This window comes from Lissotriton helveticus, chromosome 8 (assembly GCF_964261635.1).
Source record: "Lissotriton helveticus chromosome 8, aLisHel1.1, whole genome shotgun sequence".
NCBI lineage: Eukaryota > Metazoa > Chordata > Amphibia > Caudata > Salamandridae > Lissotriton > Lissotriton helveticus.
The window spans coordinates 1,191,159,754-1,191,179,928 of NC_136069.1; the positions used below are offsets into that span (position 1 = coordinate 1,191,159,754).

At 45.9% G+C, this 20,175-nt stretch overlaps 1 protein-coding gene across 1 annotated transcript in view; it reads right to left on the minus strand.

Annotated features, from left to right (window-relative positions):
- Positions 1 to 14,624: 14,624 nt before the first annotated feature.
- The window catches only part of GCC2 (GRIP and coiled-coil domain containing 2), a 413,631-nt gene continuing 408,080 nt past the window's right edge, over positions 14,625 to 20,175 (minus strand). Inside the window, exon 23 of the mRNA XM_078658140.1 lies at positions 14,625 to 18,678. Within this exon, the coding sequence (XP_078514266.1) occupies positions 18,608 to 18,678 (71 nt within the window). The 3' untranslated portion in view covers positions 14,625 to 18,607. The remainder of the gene's footprint in view (positions 18,679 to 20,175) is intronic.

Consider the following 20,175-nt stretch of genomic DNA (forward strand, 5'->3'; position numbering starts at 1 on the left):
ATCTCTTGCTGTTGGGACCATCCTTTGACTTCCAGTGCATCGTTATTTCCCTCTTTGCCAGCAGCAACCCCATATCTACGAATTTACTTGTCACCTTTGTCTTGGAGGTATGAGGGAACCAATGTAAAATACATGTTGCCATGTCAAAATCTAAATGTCGCTCAGTAACTGCATTCAACAGGCCTCCCACTTCGTCCCAATAATCCCCCAGCTTTGGACACTCCCACAACATGTGTTCCAGTTCCACCCCTTCACTTGCGCCCCGAGGGCATGCTGCATCATCAACTTTAAAATACTTCCGGATCTTACCCGGTGTCAGGTATGCTCTGTGTAGTATAAAGAAGTGCACCAATCGAAACCGTGCATTCCAGGTACTTTTCCAAGCCCTGTGTAGGATATGTCCCATGCAGTCTCCGGTATGGGCTTCCCAATGCCTGCTTCCCATTTTAGTCGTAAGGTATCCTGTGGGGCCAATCCCTCGTTTAGCATTCTTGAATAAAGGCACGTAACTGCTTTAAATGTCCCTGCTGCCATCACTACATACTGACATGCCATCGTTGTTTTGGGCTCTACCAATCCCTCCCTCCAATGTTTCCGAATTGCATACACCAGAGCGGCGTGCAGCAAGAATCCTCCCCCAGGGAGATCATTCCTCTCCGCAGTGCCTGATATGTCAGCAATTCACCATCTTCGTATAAATCTCCAAGGACCTGGATCCCCGCCTGTTCCCACTCTATCAAGGACGTCCAGTCTCCACCGTGGGGTAACGCTGTAATCATTCCCAACGGAATTCCAGGTGCATAGGGATGCAGCACTCCAGCTCTACGCTGGTTGCGATTCCAGCACAATCTCAACGTTTTCTCTTCTAATGAGAGATCCCTAAGGTTAAGCTTTTGTTGTAAGATTATAAAGGATAGAATGTGCCTCGGAATCCCCTTACCTCTCAATATCTCTGGGCCTCTAAATTCCATTGCAACTGCCTGTGTCAAGTCCTGGAGTTGAGCTGCCAAATAATAAAGCTCCAAGTCAGGAACCGCTGGCCCGCCTTCTGCCTTCGGTCTCACCAGCGCTGTTTGAGCCACTCTTCGCCTGCCAGATCCCCAGAGGAACCCTACAATCATGGATTTCAGTAATTTAAATACAGAGCCCGGTATCCAGATGGGCAACGTTCTAAAAAAAATACAGCAGCCTAGGCAGTGCCACCATTTTTAACAAGGCAATCCATCCCATCACGGATAACGGAAGCGTAGACCAAAATGCCATGCTACCCTTCAGAGCTCTCACGCATCTCCCCATGTTCCCTTCTAACATATCATTGACCTAGTGGTAGATATGCATACCCAGCTATGCCAAACATGTCGGTTCCCAGCGCACATTTTGTGATATCGTAGGCGGTAGCCCGCCAGACTTCACTGGGAATAGACATGTCTTAGCCCAATTCACCCTTAGTGCTGAAATATCACCAAACTCCGACAACAAGCCCGCAGCTCCCTCTAGTGCTCCCTCCGCATCCGCCAAAAACATCAATAGATCATCCGCATACAACGAAATATACTGCTGATCCCCTCTGAACTCCAAGCCCTCATAGCACTGTCCCAATCTAGCTCTCGCTGCCAAAGGTTCTATCGCCAGAGCGAACAATAGCGGAGAGAGTAGGCAGCCCTGCCTCGTCCCGTGGGACACTCGGTACCGGGGCGAGATTAACGCCCCCACCCTCACCCTGGCCACTGTGGAGGTATACAACACCCTAGTCCAGCCTACAAATGCATCTCCCAATCCAAAACGCCTCAGTGTCTTATAAAAGTACAACCATTTCAAACTATCAAAGGCCTTCTCTATGTCCACTGAAAGTATCGTGGACCTGGATGAGCCATGATGGGCCTCCCCCAAAATCCTCAGTAATCTCCGCACGTTCGTGGCTGTGTTTCTAGTTGGAATAAACCCAGCCTGATCCCCATGAATCAAACCGGTCATATGTTGCAGGAGACGAGACGCTAATGTCCGACTCAAGATCTTATAGTCAGTGGCCAACATTGATAATGGTCGATAGGCAGCTGTGTCTGTACCCTCCCGCCCGGGTTTCAACAATGGGATAATGAGCGCCTCTCTCATCGACATAGGAAGTTGACCCAGGTCCCGCACCTCGCTATAAACTTCCAGCAACCGCGGAGCCAGCAAGTCCACATATCGTGAGTAGAATTCTATTGGCAAACCGTCTACACCCGGAGTCTTATTGCGAGCCATATGCTTAATTGCGCTCCTAATTTCCTCAAGTGTTATATCTCGGTCCAAACATTTCGCTTGTTCCTCCTCTAGCTGCGGGAGGGGCACGCTCTCCAAAAAGGCGTCAATTTCTGATTCTCCCTCCACCAGCGAGCTTTCATATAACGCTTCATAATATTCCAAGAACCGAGCCATAATCTCTCGCTGAGTATATATGGTGCTACCATCTTGCGCCTTCAGTGCCATGATTGGAGAGCCTTGTGAAGTAGGATTGGCTAACCGTGCTAATAGCGTCCCCGCCTTGTCCCCTCAGCATGAACCTTCGTAACATAGTTTTTTTTATAATCGAAGCATCGTAGTCTCTCCATCTCCCCGGCCACTGCTACCTTTGCTTCCACTACCTCTGTTTGTACTTCGGGATGCTCAGGTCTTGCCTGCTCAGCCAACCGCAATCTGGTTTCTGCCCTTTGTACGTCCTGCAGCAACACCTTCCGCACTCCTACATGCTTACTAATACAGAACCCCCTTACCACCACCTTAAAAGCATCCCACTCCATTGCTTTAGTGGAAGCTGTCCCTGCATTTTCATTAAAATAATGTAATATCCCCTCTCCAATCTCCCTTTGGAAAACGAGATCGTCTAACGTTTCAGGGCGCAATCTCCAAGTGGGGATGTTGGATTTTACTGCCATCCAGTGCATAGTAATCAGCAACAAGTTGTGGTCTGACAGTGTCCTAGCAAGATATTCAGAGTGGATTATGGAAGGCACTATCGATGCAGCATTTAGAGCCGAACATGTAGTTCGTGCATTGCTGAAAAGTAGGAATAATACCGGTCTTGCGGGGGGTGGGTTCACCATACGTCTACTAAGTTCCATCTGGTTTGCCAATCCAGTCTATATTTGGCTAATTTGCAGATAGGGGAGTCAGCCGGTGGGGGGGTGTGATCTGTCCTGGGAGACATCCACTATGGAATTAAAATCCTCTCCCAACACTACCGGACCTGTAAAGCAATGTGCCTGACAGGCGGTCTAGGAAGCACGCCTGGTCTATGTTTGGTGCATATACACTACACAGCGCTATGTCCCTACCATGCAAGCGCCCCTCAACCGCTACAAATCTGCCTTCAGGGTCTATGGTTTGTTTTGTGACCTGAAAAGGGACCCCTGCCCTTACTCAAATTAATGACCCAGTGCAAATGCAGAGTATGATGTACTAAAAACCTGTCCTCTCCACCCTTGCTATAATGCCAGACCTTCTGCTTTCGTAAGGTGGGTTTCCTGGAGCAGTGCTATATGTAATCCTTTCCTGACAAGATACGCATAGACCTTATGGCGCCTCGTCATTGTGTGTAACCCCCTTACATTCCAAGTGACACAACGTAAATAAGGTACCGCCCCCATCATAGTAGAATAACTTCCTCATTTCGCTCCGTACAAAAGTAAACACACCGGTGATCCCCTCGTCCCTACCATTCTCCCAACCCCCCTGCCCTCCCACCCCCCTAAGAACAGGTCCTAGAACAAAACTGCTAGTCCCCATCCAAACCATACCAACAATCAACACACATCTAAGCCCACCAGTAGTCACTGCGGGCATGCCTTACAGGCAGTGGGGGGTGCTCAGTGCCAACGGGCAACCACGTAAGCTCCAGGACTAACCCCACTTTGATCCCCCAAGTAAACACCAAAATCCTCTTCCCACCCGCGCCCTTTCCAGAAGCTACCGAGCACTTACAAATTGTTAAAGTCTTTCATCGCAGAGCGACCCCTTAAATCCCCCCTCCCATGGACTACCAAGGACCAGCACCCTGCAGCTGCAACAGTGTTCACAAACCTCCTCCCAGCTCCCAACATTCCTACAACAGCTTTGCAGATTGCAAACCATTACTCATCCAACAGTCCGTCCGCTGTGGCCAGAGTGACCTGCGGCAAACGTAGACTGTCCGCCTCTGAAGTCTCAGTGTCCGAATGTGCTTTGTCCTTCTCTGAGTCCGTACACTCCGGCGACTGTACCATCTGTTCTCCCGACAAAGCCGACACCGCCTCCAGCACCCCCGTCGCTCTAACCTCAGTTTGTGACATCGATGGCTTCCGCAGATCCCGGCGCCGAAGCCGATGTGACTTACGCAGTTGAGGTTCCCCCAAAGACTCCAGGGCCTGGAGTTCCATACAATCCGTTCCAGCCCTGTAGGATTCCAACCACGCCCATGCTTCCTTCTGGGGTATCATGGAAATGAGTCTTACCATCCAATATTATTCTCAGTTTGGCTGGGAACAACAGGGAGTACTGGAGTCCCTCCGATCTGAACTCTTTTTTAACCGACATGATCGACGCACGGCGGCGCTGGATTTCCAAGGTATAATCCGGAAAGATAGTCACTTTGCCGTTTCCGACTTGATATGGGCCATCGTTGCGCGCTTTTTGGAGCAAGAAGTCTCTGTCCTTATAATGCAGCAGGCGAGCCACCACCGGCCGGGGAGGACGTCCCGGCTGTGGCGGCCTAGCAGGTACTCTGTGCGCACACTCCAGGGTGTAAAAAGGAGACAGTCCCTCAGGAGCCACCACCGTCCTCAACCAGTTCTCTAGGTACTGCACCATGTCCGATCCCCACTTTTTCAGGCAGGCCCACTACGCAAATGTTATTCCGCCAATTTCTACTTTCAGCATCCTCAGCACGTTTCTCCAATGCCAGGATACGGTCCAAAGCATCCGTCATTCTGTTCGTCAACGCATTTTGGGCTGGTGCCACATCCTGGAGTATTCCTTCCACTTGTTTCACTCGATCCACGAGCTTAGAGTGATCCGCTCTCAGGAGGCCAAGTCCCGTCGCCACTTGTGCAATGTCCTGCTGCAGGGCCGTGCGTGAGTCCGCAATTGCTGCCAGTATTCGGTCAAATTGTTGCTGCATTCCGGGGTTCTGGGGTGTTTCCAGGGCGTCTGATTCAGTCTGGGTTGGGGCCTCGCTGTCCGATAGCTGGTGTGCTCCATCCTTCTTCCCTTTTGGTTTCCACATGGCCAGGCTCTCCAGCGCGTGTCTTTATTTAAGTATTTATAGGTACCCCACAGCGTCCTGACCGCCTAAGGAGAGCTAAGGTCCAAATCCACTCCAGTCAAGACCAGGAGTCCTTCTCACCAAGAGGATCCCTGCTCAGCAGCTTGTGTGCCACAGCCCGCAGTGCGCTATCGTACCCCAGCAGCGCCAATTCAGGAGCACTGAAGGAAAGGCCCCATCACCGCCATCTATGCCATGGCATGATATCGCATGCCGGCACTCGTGCTCGCTGCCAGCAACAGAGACTCAACTCCTCGTTCTCCAGAAGAGGCCCAAGCAGAGAACCTCCACCTGCTGTGACCCTGCACAGGGTATGCCTCCTTCGCTGTGCTAGTTTGGAGCAAATTCCACGCGGCCTTGGCCGTTACCACGGGCCCAGACCTCAATGGCACTCCCTCACCTCCGGGGTTGTTTCGAGGGTACCAGGCCCCCGGGTCCGCTTCAAGCCGCACCGCCCGGGAGGCCAAACACACTCCACAGTTCTCCTCCGGTTCATGTAGCGTACCTCCACTTGTTATCTCCCAGCCTCAGGGGTCACAGGACGAGGTCAGCAGCATTTCCAGCCGCATTCACTTCAGGGGCTGCAAGCACTTCCACGGTAGGCTCCTCGCCTGTAGCCTTCAGCCGTCTCTCCGTGCACACCCTCGCTCCCGCCCCAGCTGGCAGGCCGCAGCCGTCCCCGGTGCCCCGCGTCCACCTCCACGGCCCGGAAATCCGGGTCACCCCGCACCCCACTCACCGAGGCCGGATCAGTAGTGCCGCTGCTCCTTCGCACGCCGCCAGGCAGCCTCATGCCGCCGCGCTCTCTCCTGATCCCGCCATGCAGAACCAAGGGGGTCGGAGCCTGTACTGCCGGCCGATCTCGCGCAGGGCATCCACAACTCAGGATGGGGCAGTCCGCAAACCTCTCGAGCGCGGCTCCGAACCGGTCCACAACGAGACCTCACCTGCGCCGCCCCTCCTGTTCCGTCAGCGTATGGGCCTCTCAGCCAGTAGTTCCGTTCTTCCCCAGTTTCAGGCTCAGCGTTCACAACATCCGCTTCGCCGCCATTTTGTGTCTACCTGCATGAGCGGCGTCAGGCTGGTAAACCGCAAAAAACTCCCAATTGACGCCGGGTAGATGGTCGAGATAGCGCCAGTTCAGGCCCGCACCGTTCCAAAGTCACTCGGTGCTACCAGGTGGGTCGAAGAACTGCTTTATGTCAGGATTAATATGGGGATCCTCACGGAGCTCAGCGCTCACGCAGCCTGCTCCATTGGCTTCCAAGCCACGGCCCCATTTATTTAGCACGGTAATGGTCATGGGTTTGGGGCTTGGGTGAGTGTGTGTGCCCCCCCCAACAATGTTTGATTGTCCCAGGGAGGTGGTGGTCCCCAGGGCTTAAAGAACCTGCTCAACATGTGTACACCAAATAACAAAAAGGGTTCTTTCTGGACCAAGAGCCACCTTTCTACCAAATTTGGTATAATTCTATCCAGCAGTTCGGGCTTTAGTCATGTCTACAATCTCAATGGAAATGAACACTGGAAAAACCCTTTTTATGTCCCCCCTTTTTTCTCAGCCCCCGCTTGATGGATCACCCCAAAACTTTCCATGCACAACAAGAATTACAAGTGCACTTTGTTAGGATTCGTCAAACGGCGCCACAGATATAGGCAAGTCAAGAAACACTTTTCCTATGGAAACATAGTCCTAACTAGAGCTACCTCCTGGACACCAGTAGTAGGTAATATATGCATACACGTGTGTGTGTGTATGTATGTATATATATATATATATATATATATATATATATATTATGTTAAGGCAAGGATGTTTTTAGGATATAGGTTTGGGTTTTGGGAAGCAAGAGTATTTTAGGGTTTAGGATGGGTGTGGGTTTTAGAGTGCCAAGGGCAGTATCTCTCAAGGCCTCCACTCTAGATTATTATTCAAGGGGTACTGCCTGTATTTTTTCATATTAGTGGGCTAGGCAGCATAGGATAAGTCTACCCCTCCTTCAAAGACTAATGTTGCTTCAGTGAGGTCACCAACATGGTCAGACCACACCTGGGATCCCATCTGGACATTAGAAACTGCAGGTACTACAGGTTGACTAGAGGCATTTTTCTTATTTTCACACCTAGGAAATAAAGTTGGGTGTCCTAGCAGGGGTGGCTCCCCTGTTTGAGTAAAGAAGCATCCCCCCACTTAATTCCCCGGAAATGAAAAATAAAATGGTAATTAAGTTAATTCATTACCATTTTATTTTCCATCAACCTATCCTGAACAGAGTGTCAGGACGGGCAGGGCCTGTTGCCTGACAGTTGTGACACTAAGCCTTGTTTGGATTCCAGTTCTTCCCTGGTACCCACCCTTTGACTGAAGAGACTCTGGGCTTACCCTCTTGAGCAGGTTTTTGGGGGCTTGAAGAATACTCTTATTTTTAGGTTTACCCTCTTTCCCTGGGGGGGGGTTCTCCCCACCAGTGGTAGTTTTGCTTACCCTTGTTTTGACTCAGTGGTCTGCCTTCTTCCTGAACTCTTGAGGAGAAAGTTAACCTAGGTCTACCAGGAATTTATGTAGTTTCTCTTGGTGACAATTACTCAAAAGGAGCTCCTTCATTATCAAATTATACATCCCTTCAAAATCAATTACATTGTTACCATTTAACCAACCTCCAAGTATTTTCACTGAGAAATCTACAAAATCCATCCATGTTTGGCTTTGGGTTTTCTTAGCCTCCCTGAATCTGATCCTGAAGTCCTCAGTGCTAAATCCAAAGCCCTCAGTTAGGGTACCCTTTATGAGGTCATAGTGTAGCATATTTCTCATTGAGTGTCAGGAGTATATACCTGCCCTTCCCTGAAAACATTGCCCATAGGATAGCACTACACAGCTTCTTGTGGACCTGCCTCCCAAGACATGCTCTATTCTCTCAAATGCAATGAACCACTTAGTGATATCATCACCCTCAAAGAATTTAGGGACAACCCCTTTGGGGATTTTTGAGTGAAAAGATTCTCCCTCCCAATTTACTATTTCGCTGCCACCAGAGATGGGTCTTGGGCCCATCTCAGCTCTCTTTTTTCTATGGCTAGGAGTTTAGCCTATAAGGATATCCTCCTGGCCTGTTTTTGAAGATCGGCATCTTCAGTTTCTCCCTCATTTGGGATACTAATGGGGTCACTTCCACCAGGCATATTGCTATCTGAGAGGGTAATGATGGAGTCAGAGTCCTCCTCCTCCTCCATCACTTGGAAATCGTCATCATCTTCCGCATTTGGGGATGTTTGACTTGCCAGTGCCTTGTCATTTTCTGCCAGCAACTTTTGGAAATGGCTTTTTTTGGGCTTAGAACACATGGCAAGTTTCCATGCATTGCACAGTTTTTTGTGTTGGGTCACCCTCAGATATGCTTAGGGGCCCAGGTTGGTACAAAAGGGGGTGGTGATGGACGGAGCATCGGAATCAATCAAACACTCACACCCAGTCAAAAGATCTGGGTTTGATCCATCACCGTTCTTTAGCCCACTCTGCCACCCCAGTTCAGACATGGCTATATGCAAATCAGTCTGACCCTGTGCCTCATGGGAACAGTCCAGCCCGAACTGCCAAGCCATGCCTTCCCTGGACCGGAAACAAGCTTCCGAGGACCGGTTTCTGGCATTCCAGCCGCCTTCAGCCCGGCTTGCTTGAATCCAGTGGCAAAGTGAGCAAGGGACTCACGTCTGAGCATACCCTGCCACACTTATGGCGGCCAAAGTGGTACAAAAGGGGGTGGTGATGGACGGAGCATCTGAATCAATCAAACACTCACACCCAGTCAAAAGATCTGGGTTTGATCCACTACCGTTCTTTAGCCCACTCTGCCACCCCAGTTCAGACATGGCTATATGCAAATCAGTCTGACCCTGTGCCTCATGGGAACAGTCCAGCCTGAACTGCCAAGCCATGCCTTCCCTGGACCGGAAACAAGCTTCCGAGGACCGGTTTCTGGCATTCCAGCCGTCTTCAGCCCGGCTTGCTTGAATCCAGTGGCAAAGTGAGCAAGGGACTCACGTCTGAGCATACCCTGCCACACTTATGGCGGCCAAAGCGGTACAAAAGGGGGTGGTGATGGGGGGCCCAGGTTGAGCTGCTGGGAGGTCCCTGGATTTTCGGACATGGTTTTTAAAGTAGTTGGGGTATTATTAATGAATTACAAAAATTGCAAGAGGACTACGTAAGGCCTAACTACTTTACAGACTTTTAATTCTTAAACAGTGGGGAACTTAACCAAGGCACTAACACTAGTTTGAATAAATTTGGAAAAAATCAAAAAAAAATTCTAACTAAAGACTATTTTGGATTTCCTCTTGTGATATCAATTATCAATCAAATGATACAACAAATGTCTTGTCTTGTACCCCCACCGCTGCACCACCAATGTAAGAAGCTGGCTATGTGTATGGTATGCCACTAGATGGTTATACCGTGCACAGAGTCCACAAATTCCAATAATTGACAAACGAATTAAAAAAGATCCACACCAATTTTATAAAAATAAACTCTGCTTGTGTTTTATTTTAAGAGCAAGATCTTCGCAATAAGGTAAGTACGTTTTTAAATAAAAATACTTTTCGGTTTCAAAAGTCGACAAGTTAGTGAAATTTTCAAAGAGTTCAATGTATCTTATGGAGGACACAATAATGCGGTTATGCAGGTAAGTATCCGACTTACAGTTCAAGTCTTCGGGGCTAAATGTCCGCAAGGGTCAGGTGAGTACTCAAACTGCACCACCAGTGGCACAGGGGCAGCCGGATGCAGGGGTCAAAATCGGAGGTCACCCCAATGCTTTTGAACGGAGACTAGGGGGGGGGTGAGCTCGAAGCCACACTGCTTGCAGGTAGGAAAATCTGTTGTAGGGGCCAAGCTTTGGGGGTAAGAACAAGCACAAAAGGGGCCACTATGCAGCACCAAACATACACAATCAGCAGCATTGGGGCACGGTCAGGGTGCAAATTGGGCGTTGGCCACCCAATAGTTTCAATGGAGAATATGCTATGGACAAACAGGCTTCAGGGGTAACACCGGAGGTTGCAGGAGGGAGACCAACAATAGAAGAGGTAAGTAGATAAAGAGGGGGTTGTAGGGGCACTGTCGATTCAGTTCACCAAGGCCCAGGGGCTTCGGTGCAGAGGTGCCTTTAGACGGCAGATTCTTCTTACTGAACCCGGTCACGGTCAGGTGAGCCTCTGGATTCAGCCTGCAGGTGTCGTTGTGGAGTCTAGGAGGGGTCAGCCAATGCTGGACTTGAGGTCAGGATAGTTGGGAACCTGTTATGGGTCAGTGGGCCACCTGGACACAGGCCGTCTGCATTGGGGCAGGACTTGTGGATCCACAGGTCACCGGAGTCCTCTGTGTTGGTTTCTTTAGGACAGAACCGCTGCCCTTGGGAGTTCTGGGCTTTTTCAAAGTTCAGGCAGTCTTCCTTGAGTTTCTGGAAGTTGTGGCTGTAGGACAGGAATCGTCTTCTTGTAGGGTCTTTGAAGCTGGAGACAGGCCAGTAGGGCTGGGGCCCAGACAGTAGTCCTCTTTAGTTTTCGCTACAGTGCGTCTTTCTCTACCTTCTTCCTAGGTCACAGATAACTAGTTTGCAGGTCTTGGGGAGCTCCCTAAATACTACATTTAGGGGAGTAGCAGGTAGAGCCAGTGAGCACCTTACCTGTGGGAGGGGCACAGACCTAGCCCTGACTAAAGGGTTTCTTTTGGACTCACATCTGTCTATGGCAGCCCAGCTAAAGTTAGCAGTGGCTTATTCTTTTTAGCAGCTGAAAGTTTTGAACAAAGAACTCCGGTTTCTCCCTCTCAATCTCCATGGGCTAGAGACCACTGTATGTATCCTGTCCAGATTACACCAATGCAAATTTCTTTAAATTAGCCTCCTGGAGATTTTGCTTCATTAGCTTCAATGGGTAAGAAATGCTGCAGTCAGAGTTGTTGTTGGACTGAAAAAGAAGGGAACACATCACTTCAACCTGCGTCAGCTTCCATGGCTATTAGTGAAATATAGCATTTCATTTAAAGCGTTCTGTCTCATGCAAAGTCTTCCCGCACCATGTCTCTTTGGAACCGAGAAGCCCCCCCCTCCCCCATCCGTGGTCTCTTTATTTCAAGCTCATATACCTGCACTGAATCTTCAATCTGGAAACACCATGCTCCTCTCTGTTCGGAGAGTGAGTAAATCTAGAACCGGCTGAAGATTAGCTACATATGGTTCTCAGTTGAGGAACGCTCTACCAATTAGGCTAACATTAATTTCTTCTCATCTTAACGTCAGGAAAGCTTTTAAAATCTCCTTCTTTTGCTAATGCCCAGTTTTTTCTACTGAGTGAACAGTTGTGCTCTTAAAGTTCCTATTCATTTATTCATTCATTCAGGGTTAAGGTAGAAGAAGTAAGGTGAAGTAAGGAGAGAGAAATGATACAAAAAGATTGTTTTTCGATTTAATGTCCATCAACTGCCTATAGGTTGAAGGGTTAAAGCTGGGCCTGCCAGGAATGCACAAGAAGGGCAGATTTATTACTGTTTAGAGAAATGCAGCAGAGCAACCAAAGGTGCCCAAGAGCGAGAAAGCAAGCAGTGCAGAACTGTAGTTATTAAAAGTGTCCTTTTGCTCCTCACTATCCCTGTACTGATGCACAAACAGGCTGAACAGCGATATGTACAGCCTTTGCACCATGGTGGAGAGGGGAGTGTGGGCTGTCTAGCATAGGATTTGATTGGAAGTATACACTTACAGGTCAAAATCCTATGCCGTGGCAATTCTTGAACATTCCACACATTGTATGTGTGTTGTACAGTGCAGCACACACGCAATGCGTGGAATGCTTCCAGAAATGTACACATTTCCTAATGTTAGCAGAGGCTTCAAGGAGGCGATATTGTTTTATGTAAAGCCTGGTCTGGCTTAGTTAGCAGATTGGGATTTATGTTATAAATGCAGTGATGCTCCAAGTATGGCCCTGGTGCTGCCTGCGGCCGCGGGTTAACAACAACACTGGGTGCTGCTTTAATTCAGAAAGATGTTAAATAAATGGGGAAGCTTTTATTTACAAGCTAACTGCAGTAAAGGAAAAAAATCTAATAAAGTATCCTGCAACAGTTAACCACCCACAAAGCCCCACTCCCATTTTGCTAGCATTAATGCAGCCCTCAGACTCACCACAGACCATACTTTGTGGCCCCTCGGATAATGTTTGTGAGTATCTATGTTCAAAACAATGGGTGATTGAGCTTATCCACCCAAGTAATCCCCCTTGACACAAAGTAGTGCAAAGCACAATTTGCAATGAGAAACGGGCACGGTAAATTCCATGCAAGTGTTTGTCCTGCTTTGTGACACTTTGTGTAATTTTGCCCTGGTGCAAACCCTTAGTAAATCTGGCCTTAAGTTTGTATTAAGCATGCTCAGCTGTTAAATAAGAAGTAGCTGTTTTTATGAACAACGTTATAGCAGTAAATTACAGTGTGCCATTCACTTTACCATGGGGCCCCTTGGAAGATGGGTCCCTGGGCAATTAATCGCTTTGCCAATGCCCTTAAACTTCTCTGCATCCGATTCCTCTTTGGCAGAGCCGGCTTTAGGGCAGTGCGACCGGTGCGGCCCCACTGGGCGCTGGCCTCTGGCGGGGGGCGCCGACCTCAGAGGAGGGCGCTGAGTTCAGCAACAGCTTTTGATTGGAGAGATGAAGGGCACTTTTGCCTGGTGGTAGTGAGAGAATCCGAGGAGGCAGTCATGGGGTGTAGGGGTGCCGAAAATTATTGTCGCACCGGGCGCCACCAGCAGTAAAGCCGGCCCAACTCTTTGGCTCCTCCCTTTGCCCATTTCTTGGAAAGATTGCCCTTGTAAAGACATTGGCTTAGATTCTGCAGATTCTTTCTTGTACAGCAACACCATGATTACCAACAGAAACTAATTCAGACAAGTCCCTTAATTTGCCATCCAGTGCAGATGATACACAGCTACATCCGTACCTTGGGCAACAGCCCTTGAACGAACACTCCTCCAACAGCTTCTTGAGCAATTTTCACAGCATTAGCAATATCAGATCAACGCTTAAACAAGTCTTTGAAACAATGAAGCTAATCGGCAGGAGTTTCTTCTTTGTTTTTGCAGTTATTCATTTTGGTCCAATCAAGGCACAGGGAATCAATAACCTCATTCAATGGTGGATCTCTAGCAGTAATAGGAGCAGATACATCAAACGGTGCTTGTCACAGCCAATTAGCCTTCTCTAATAAGCAACATTTGACTTCCCTTGGCATAATATGTTAACAATTGAAAACATCAGTCCAACTGGGTTCATAATATCTAAACAGTTTAAATATTCAAGGAGCTCTTGAGGGTTATCACGTATACTAGAGGATTGCCATTCAGTGAGTCAGCTGGGGACCACAGGACGTGGACAGTGACATGGACACGTATCCCAGAGCCCTGATATTCTTGAAGGGATAGAAGGGCGTCGTCTGGACATGGGCAATAATACTGGGATACTAGGATCCTCACGGTGTTGCCAACCTCTTTTCCTAAAGTCATGATCGATCAGTCCCAGAGCAGCAAGGACTGCATTGGGAGTCAATATGAAATGCCATTATACGCAAGGCATACTGTGGTACAGTTATCAGGCCACAGCAGCGATCTACAATATAAGGGCCCAAAAGTGTAAAAACACGGGAACCCATGAGCTGCTGATATTTAAGAGGCCCTCGGGTGAGCAAAATCACATATATGTCTCAAAACCCGAATAGACACCCTCAAACAAAGGCACATTTTGGAATTATTTCTGTTGGTGATTGCTAGTGATGAGGACTGGGTAAAGGAAACTGCTTTTTTTCTCTTCTCCAAATGGCCACTTTAAAGAGCAATTGACTAAAGGGACATCACCTTGGCAATCTAGTCCTCAGAATTTATAAATACTCTTCCTTTATGGTTTCCCAATCATTTGAAATCTGCATAGGAAAATGTCCAGTAGTTAGCAGGCAGCAGCTGACAGCAAACATTACTGAAAAATAATAAGAGATTTCACAACGACAGCGTGGCTTTGTGCACCCCATGCTTTAACATTATTAGATTGAAAATACTGAACACCACAATTACCAAAATGCTTTGGGAGGCTACCCACTGTAACCAACAAAGGACAAGGCAACTGTGTTGTTGAATTTTCTTGTCGGGGTCAGCAATACTTGATTGATTGTTTTAAAAACTGAACACAATATGACCTTCTCGAGCTGGGAAAATCTATTTAACGCTACGTTGATTTGTTTTACCTGTAGGCTAAATGCACGTAAATGAGTTGACAACAGTACAAAAAAAGACAGATAAGCAGCTGATTTATTTTTTATTAAACAATGTTATGATTTTGTTTAAAGACAGAATCCATTATTCAGTTTGCAATTCACATTTGAGATCCAAAAACAATGAAAGTTAATTTATAAAAAGTTGTCCAAGATATGAAAACTGAAACAAGATGTTTCCGTAAAACCAGGCAATCCAGCCCTTCATCGCCACTCAATTCGAAGATACCAGAATCTTTACTTTCACTGCAAAGAACCTAGGTTTTGCCACAGCATTTGGTCCTGTACATTAACATGTAGTGGGTAAATAAACACTTAATTGGGTTTGTAAAACCTTAGACCGTAAATCAATCTTTAAAAAACAGAGTAAATGCTCAGGCAATATTTGTGCTACAAATCACAAACTCCATGATGGTGCTGTGTGATGGGGTTTAGATTGCGTGTTATTATTTAGAGGGACTATCTGGTCTAACTTCCAGAGATGGTAACATACTAATAACCCACAAACCCATTCTTTACTTAAATAAAAACTTATCTTGTGAATTAAAGATGCAAAACCTGACTTTTGTACTGAGAAGGGAGGAACAATTTGTTACAAAAATTTATGGATTCTATAGGTTGCAAACTGATTGCAGGCTCTTGCTTACCTTTCCAGATCACAGACTTTAACATACTAAGAGCTTCTTACAAAAACACTTCTTACAAAATAAAGCCAAGAAGTCTGAATTTATATCTTTATAAATTAGAACACACAAATTCGTGTGCCGGTTAATTTTTCCATTTACTTCGTGTCTGTGTCCATAATTACTGCTACATATATAATCCTTTTTCGGCTCTTTATTCCCACTTTAATGCATATCACAGCCTCCCTTTGCCTGGCAAACATTTGCAATTTAAAATAAAAGTTACATAAAATCTTTCAGTTGAGACATTATATTTAGCTTAAACATTGGAAAAGACCCAAGTAGATGTCTATTGATGCATACAAGAAGAAACACTGCAATGTATAAACAATCAGCAGAAACCGAGGAAGACCTTAAAAGGCAGGAAAAGAAGTCAGCTTTCATCTGCGAGATGACCTCATTCCTTTTTCCAGCAGTCATTTAACAAACCCTTCCATCAATATACTGATCATTGCAGCAGATGGCAAGATTTAGTTAGGGGAAAAAAAAGTAAAAGTAAGAAGCAGTATCCCAACATAGTCATACAACACTCTAGCACATCTGTCCTGTGGGCTCTGCGGCTTCAGATGGGAGCCAGGAATTTGTCAACAGAGCTACTTTCAGCCAAGTCCCTTGTCCATTCTAGCATATGTGATCAAGGAAAAGGATAGGACTTGTTTCGGTGAGGTAACATTGTAACATAAATTACAATCACCATGCTGAAAAAGTTATCAGAGAAAATGGCTTTGATGGCACTTGTATTTAAAGCTACTACTCTTAAACTTTCTTTTGGAGTGGTCTAAGTGTGTGACCCTATCTGAAAGCCTATGACTCTTCAAGATATCTTGCTTGTAAGCTGTCAACGAGGACACCAAAGCTTGCTAAGTAATGCTTTTGTGTACATTGTAATAAAATCGGTATATAGAAAACAAGACATGAGATGTAAATGCATGAGTCAACGCTTCCGAGTATATGTAAGTATTTCGGGAGAGCATTATCTTTCATGTTTTGCTTGCTGGTGCTGTAACTACAGGGGATCAAGCTTTAGCAAATCAATTAAACCCCGCCGAAAAGGAAAGCTTTAGTTCAAATTACCAGGTAAGGCTCCCTTCAGCATGAGACACACAATGGCAAATGTGCAATCTGTTAGTACATCAACTTCTTAGTCTTAAATGTGCAGGATGAACAACATTTGGTGAAAGTGCTAATAAAAAACCTCTGGTTGGTATAAAAAGCGAGAAAAACAATTAAACTGCTGTGTAAACTCCAGCAATAGTTTAAGAATGATTTATTTACAATGTCAAATTGTTTTCTTGAGTCCTTCATTTTAAAATATAATTTAAGAACTGTTCTCAAAACAGGAAATTCTACATTAACTATCTCTGGAAACAAAACATGCAAGATGACAATAGCATGCTCCAACACCATATGTAAAGTAATGGGATTTTACCATGGAAGGCGTCCTACATTTAGCAGTCATGGCCATATTCTGCTCAAATGTGTAAATGTCTACAACCTAGCAAGATCTTATAAAATACTTCTAAAATGGGTGTGAATTAAATCACTAATACAAACTAAAGTCCACTTCACCTGCAGACTTTAGCCAGCAAGTAGTAAGTCCTTGCAGATGATTCATAGCTGTATGAGGGAGGACTGTGCAGGGAAGCAGGCATAAATCCACCAATCACCTGAATAAGGCACCCAGCCACATCTGGTAATATGCGACCCGCATCTAGTTCCTTCTCTATGGCACTTCAAGGTATTTTAAAAAAACAATCTTCTGAATTCTGCAGGAGCTGGACTGTTCATTCAGTCTCACAGGGGATATTTCTCAATATCCGACACTGAATCGGATACTTCATTGCCTCTTTCCTGTGCAAAGGAACAACCATGCACACAACAAAATAGCGGGACTTTCAAACAACATGTCCTCTCCAGGTGATGCCGCATTCCAAGGTGTGTACGCCAGCTTATTAGTTAGAATCATGCAAGGGAAGCATGGGATACATGGAGAAATCAGAGGTCTTTAGGTCCTACTCCAACCTCACAGCATGAAACTGGTCAATGCTTTGTGCTGCAACATCCAGGGCTTGTTAAATGCCACCTACTCGCCACCTTCTTCATACATACCGCCAGAGAACGTACTGCAGAGTATACAGCTATTCATATCTTGCCAATGAGGTCAATTGTGGTGTTCAACGTGTGGCACGGCAATGCATTTGTGACTCCTATCCTTCAAAGAGGTGAAATTAGCAGACTGAAGGAAAGGGTGAGATCGAACTTGGGCAAAAGATTCTCGAATGCCATGCCAGCTGGAGTATTGCCTGGAAGGTTTGAGTTAACCGTTGGAACCTTCAGCATGTGGATATCTGCCAAGGGGTCATAGTTGAGGTCCACTGAAGGATCAAAGCTTCCATAACTTGCATTAGTAAATCACAAACTGGAGCTGTGTGGTTGCAAATTCATGGTACACCGGGCTACTAATCACTAGTACTTGTAGGCTTGGCCAGGTGGTTACAAGGGCCTGGACACTAACAGGAGAAACCCACAGAAACGGAGAGGTGCAGAAAAGAGGCATGAGTAACACCTATCACAATAACGCCAGGAAAAAACGCAAGGTAGAGGAATGGACTGGGTAATTACGCAAGGCAGCACTTCGTTTGCGATTTAAAAGTGACCTAGCAAATCAAGCGTTAAATTGACATCTTTACAGGGTACCTGTTTAAGAATCATTGCCACATGTTGTGTTGCAGTCTTGTAGATGCTACGAAAGAACACAAATTAAGATCTGTCGGTGCATGTGTGCTTTTGAGGTTGGTCACATTTGAGGGAGAAAAGTATACAGTCCACAAAGAAAGTGCATTTTTTAAAATTAAATTACTATACAACAAAAAAGTAATACGAGAAATAATGTGTTTCGGTGTCTACGCAGCCTGTTTTAACATAACAATATTGGGGCACACAACGTGTTTCCTGATAGTTTCAGTAACATATTTAGTGCAAAATTCATAGGCAAACATAAAAAAAGACTATTTAATATATTGCATTTCGTTCCACTGTTAGTCGCATGGTTAGAATTCTTGCTTTCAATTTATGATGCATTTTGTATGACAAACAGCTTCTTTTTTTAAATTCATCCTCTTTGGTTTTGGTTGAATTCTCAGATGCAACACTGCTATGAGAGATTATTTACACATGGAGATAAAAGAAACGGCTGTAAACAGATTCCAGAGCCATGGAGAATCGATATTCTGATATGTGCAGATATGGCGAAGGTGATGGGTCCAGTACTTCTTGGGACATTCCATTCACAATGCAGGGGTGGAATGTGACGTCGGCACAATCAGCTTATCGTAGCCCTGACCAGCTGTGCAGATATGAAGCCCAGCCGGCGGGCCTTGCCGCAGCCTCTTCTTCACCTTTACAAAAAAAAAATAATAATAATAATACAAACACTTAAAAAGGTACAATATAACAGCTTATGTACGACAACCAAATGCAGATCCCAAACAAGCACTGGCAAAGTCAATAGGTCTGTCACTGGCTGCTGATCTTTTGCTACATAAATACTTATTTGGCTTGTTTTTTGTATGAAGGCATGCATTGTATGAAAATAAACATTGCCTAAAGGCCAGAATCATATTTTATTGATGTAAAATCACAAACTGCTCCAGTAGTCTTGCATTGAAGGAGACTACTTACTGTGCCTGTGTGCACATTGTGCAAGAGCAAAATGCAGTCACTTGCAGTCAGGTAAGACAGTGGCTGAAGTGGGCTAACCATGAGCCCCATGCTGTTTGCTGTGGTGTGTGGAGGCAAAACTTGACTGACACTCCAACAGTAAATGGATGAAACTAGCTGACTGAAAACCTTTGAAAGTATGGATGTATAGTATGTTTTAATGTTTTCATTAAAACTAAAGGTCTTGGCTAACTCCACACCAAACAAGAGGAAGCCTTACTACCAACGATTTGCTTTGTAACACGCTTTGCAATTTTATTCAGTGTTCAAAGTCAGCGGGACGAAAAAATACATAGGCCCCCGCTTTACTAGGTCGGAAGTCCCAAACTGAGTGCAAAGAAGGTTTTGCGCCCAAACCAGGGTTATAACTTGTGCGTGGAAATATTTTTACAGTGCACAAGATTTGCCAGGTAAAACCTGGTGTAATTAGTCTGGGAAAAGTATCAGAAGTTGAGGAATTTTGCAGCTCTGAATGGGGTGAAGCATGCAGTATTAGTGTTACTCCCCATGCCAATGTACAGAACAAGGAATGCCAAGATAATACTGTACATGGTGAATATTGCACAATGTAGTATCATATTTAATGTGTGCTGCAGAATCTCCCAAAATATTGGGTATTAGTAGGGAGGCCCACATTTTTGGAGAATCAATTAGAGACAATTGTTGCATCTATCTATCTATCTATCTATCTATCTATCTATCTATCTATCTATCTATCTATCTATCTATCTATCTATTTACAAAAAAGAAGCAGAGCACTGTGGGTTGTTCTCAAGTTTAGGTGTAAAGCAGCTCCTGTATAGAGCATCCTCAACACCAGCCACACTCTAAGTTTGCTCACCTCAAATGTCTGCTTTTCTATCAACGTCTTTCAGCGTAGGATTAGCACAGTGCAATCCACGCAGAGATAGAAAGAGGCAAAGTCTTTTGCCATTTCTACAGCAATGTCTTTAAGCATAGGACTAGCACAGTGTCATCCACGTCGAGATAGAAAGGGACAAAGTATTTTGCCATTTCTACAGCAAACTCTTTAAGCATAGGACTAGCACAGTGCTATCCATGGTGAGCTGTAAAATGACAAAAGCCTTTTACCACCCCAGGCACAGTATTACAGTTTTGGATTAGCAAAATACCAATCAAGCCAACCCGAAATGAATAAAAGCAAAGGGTTACTT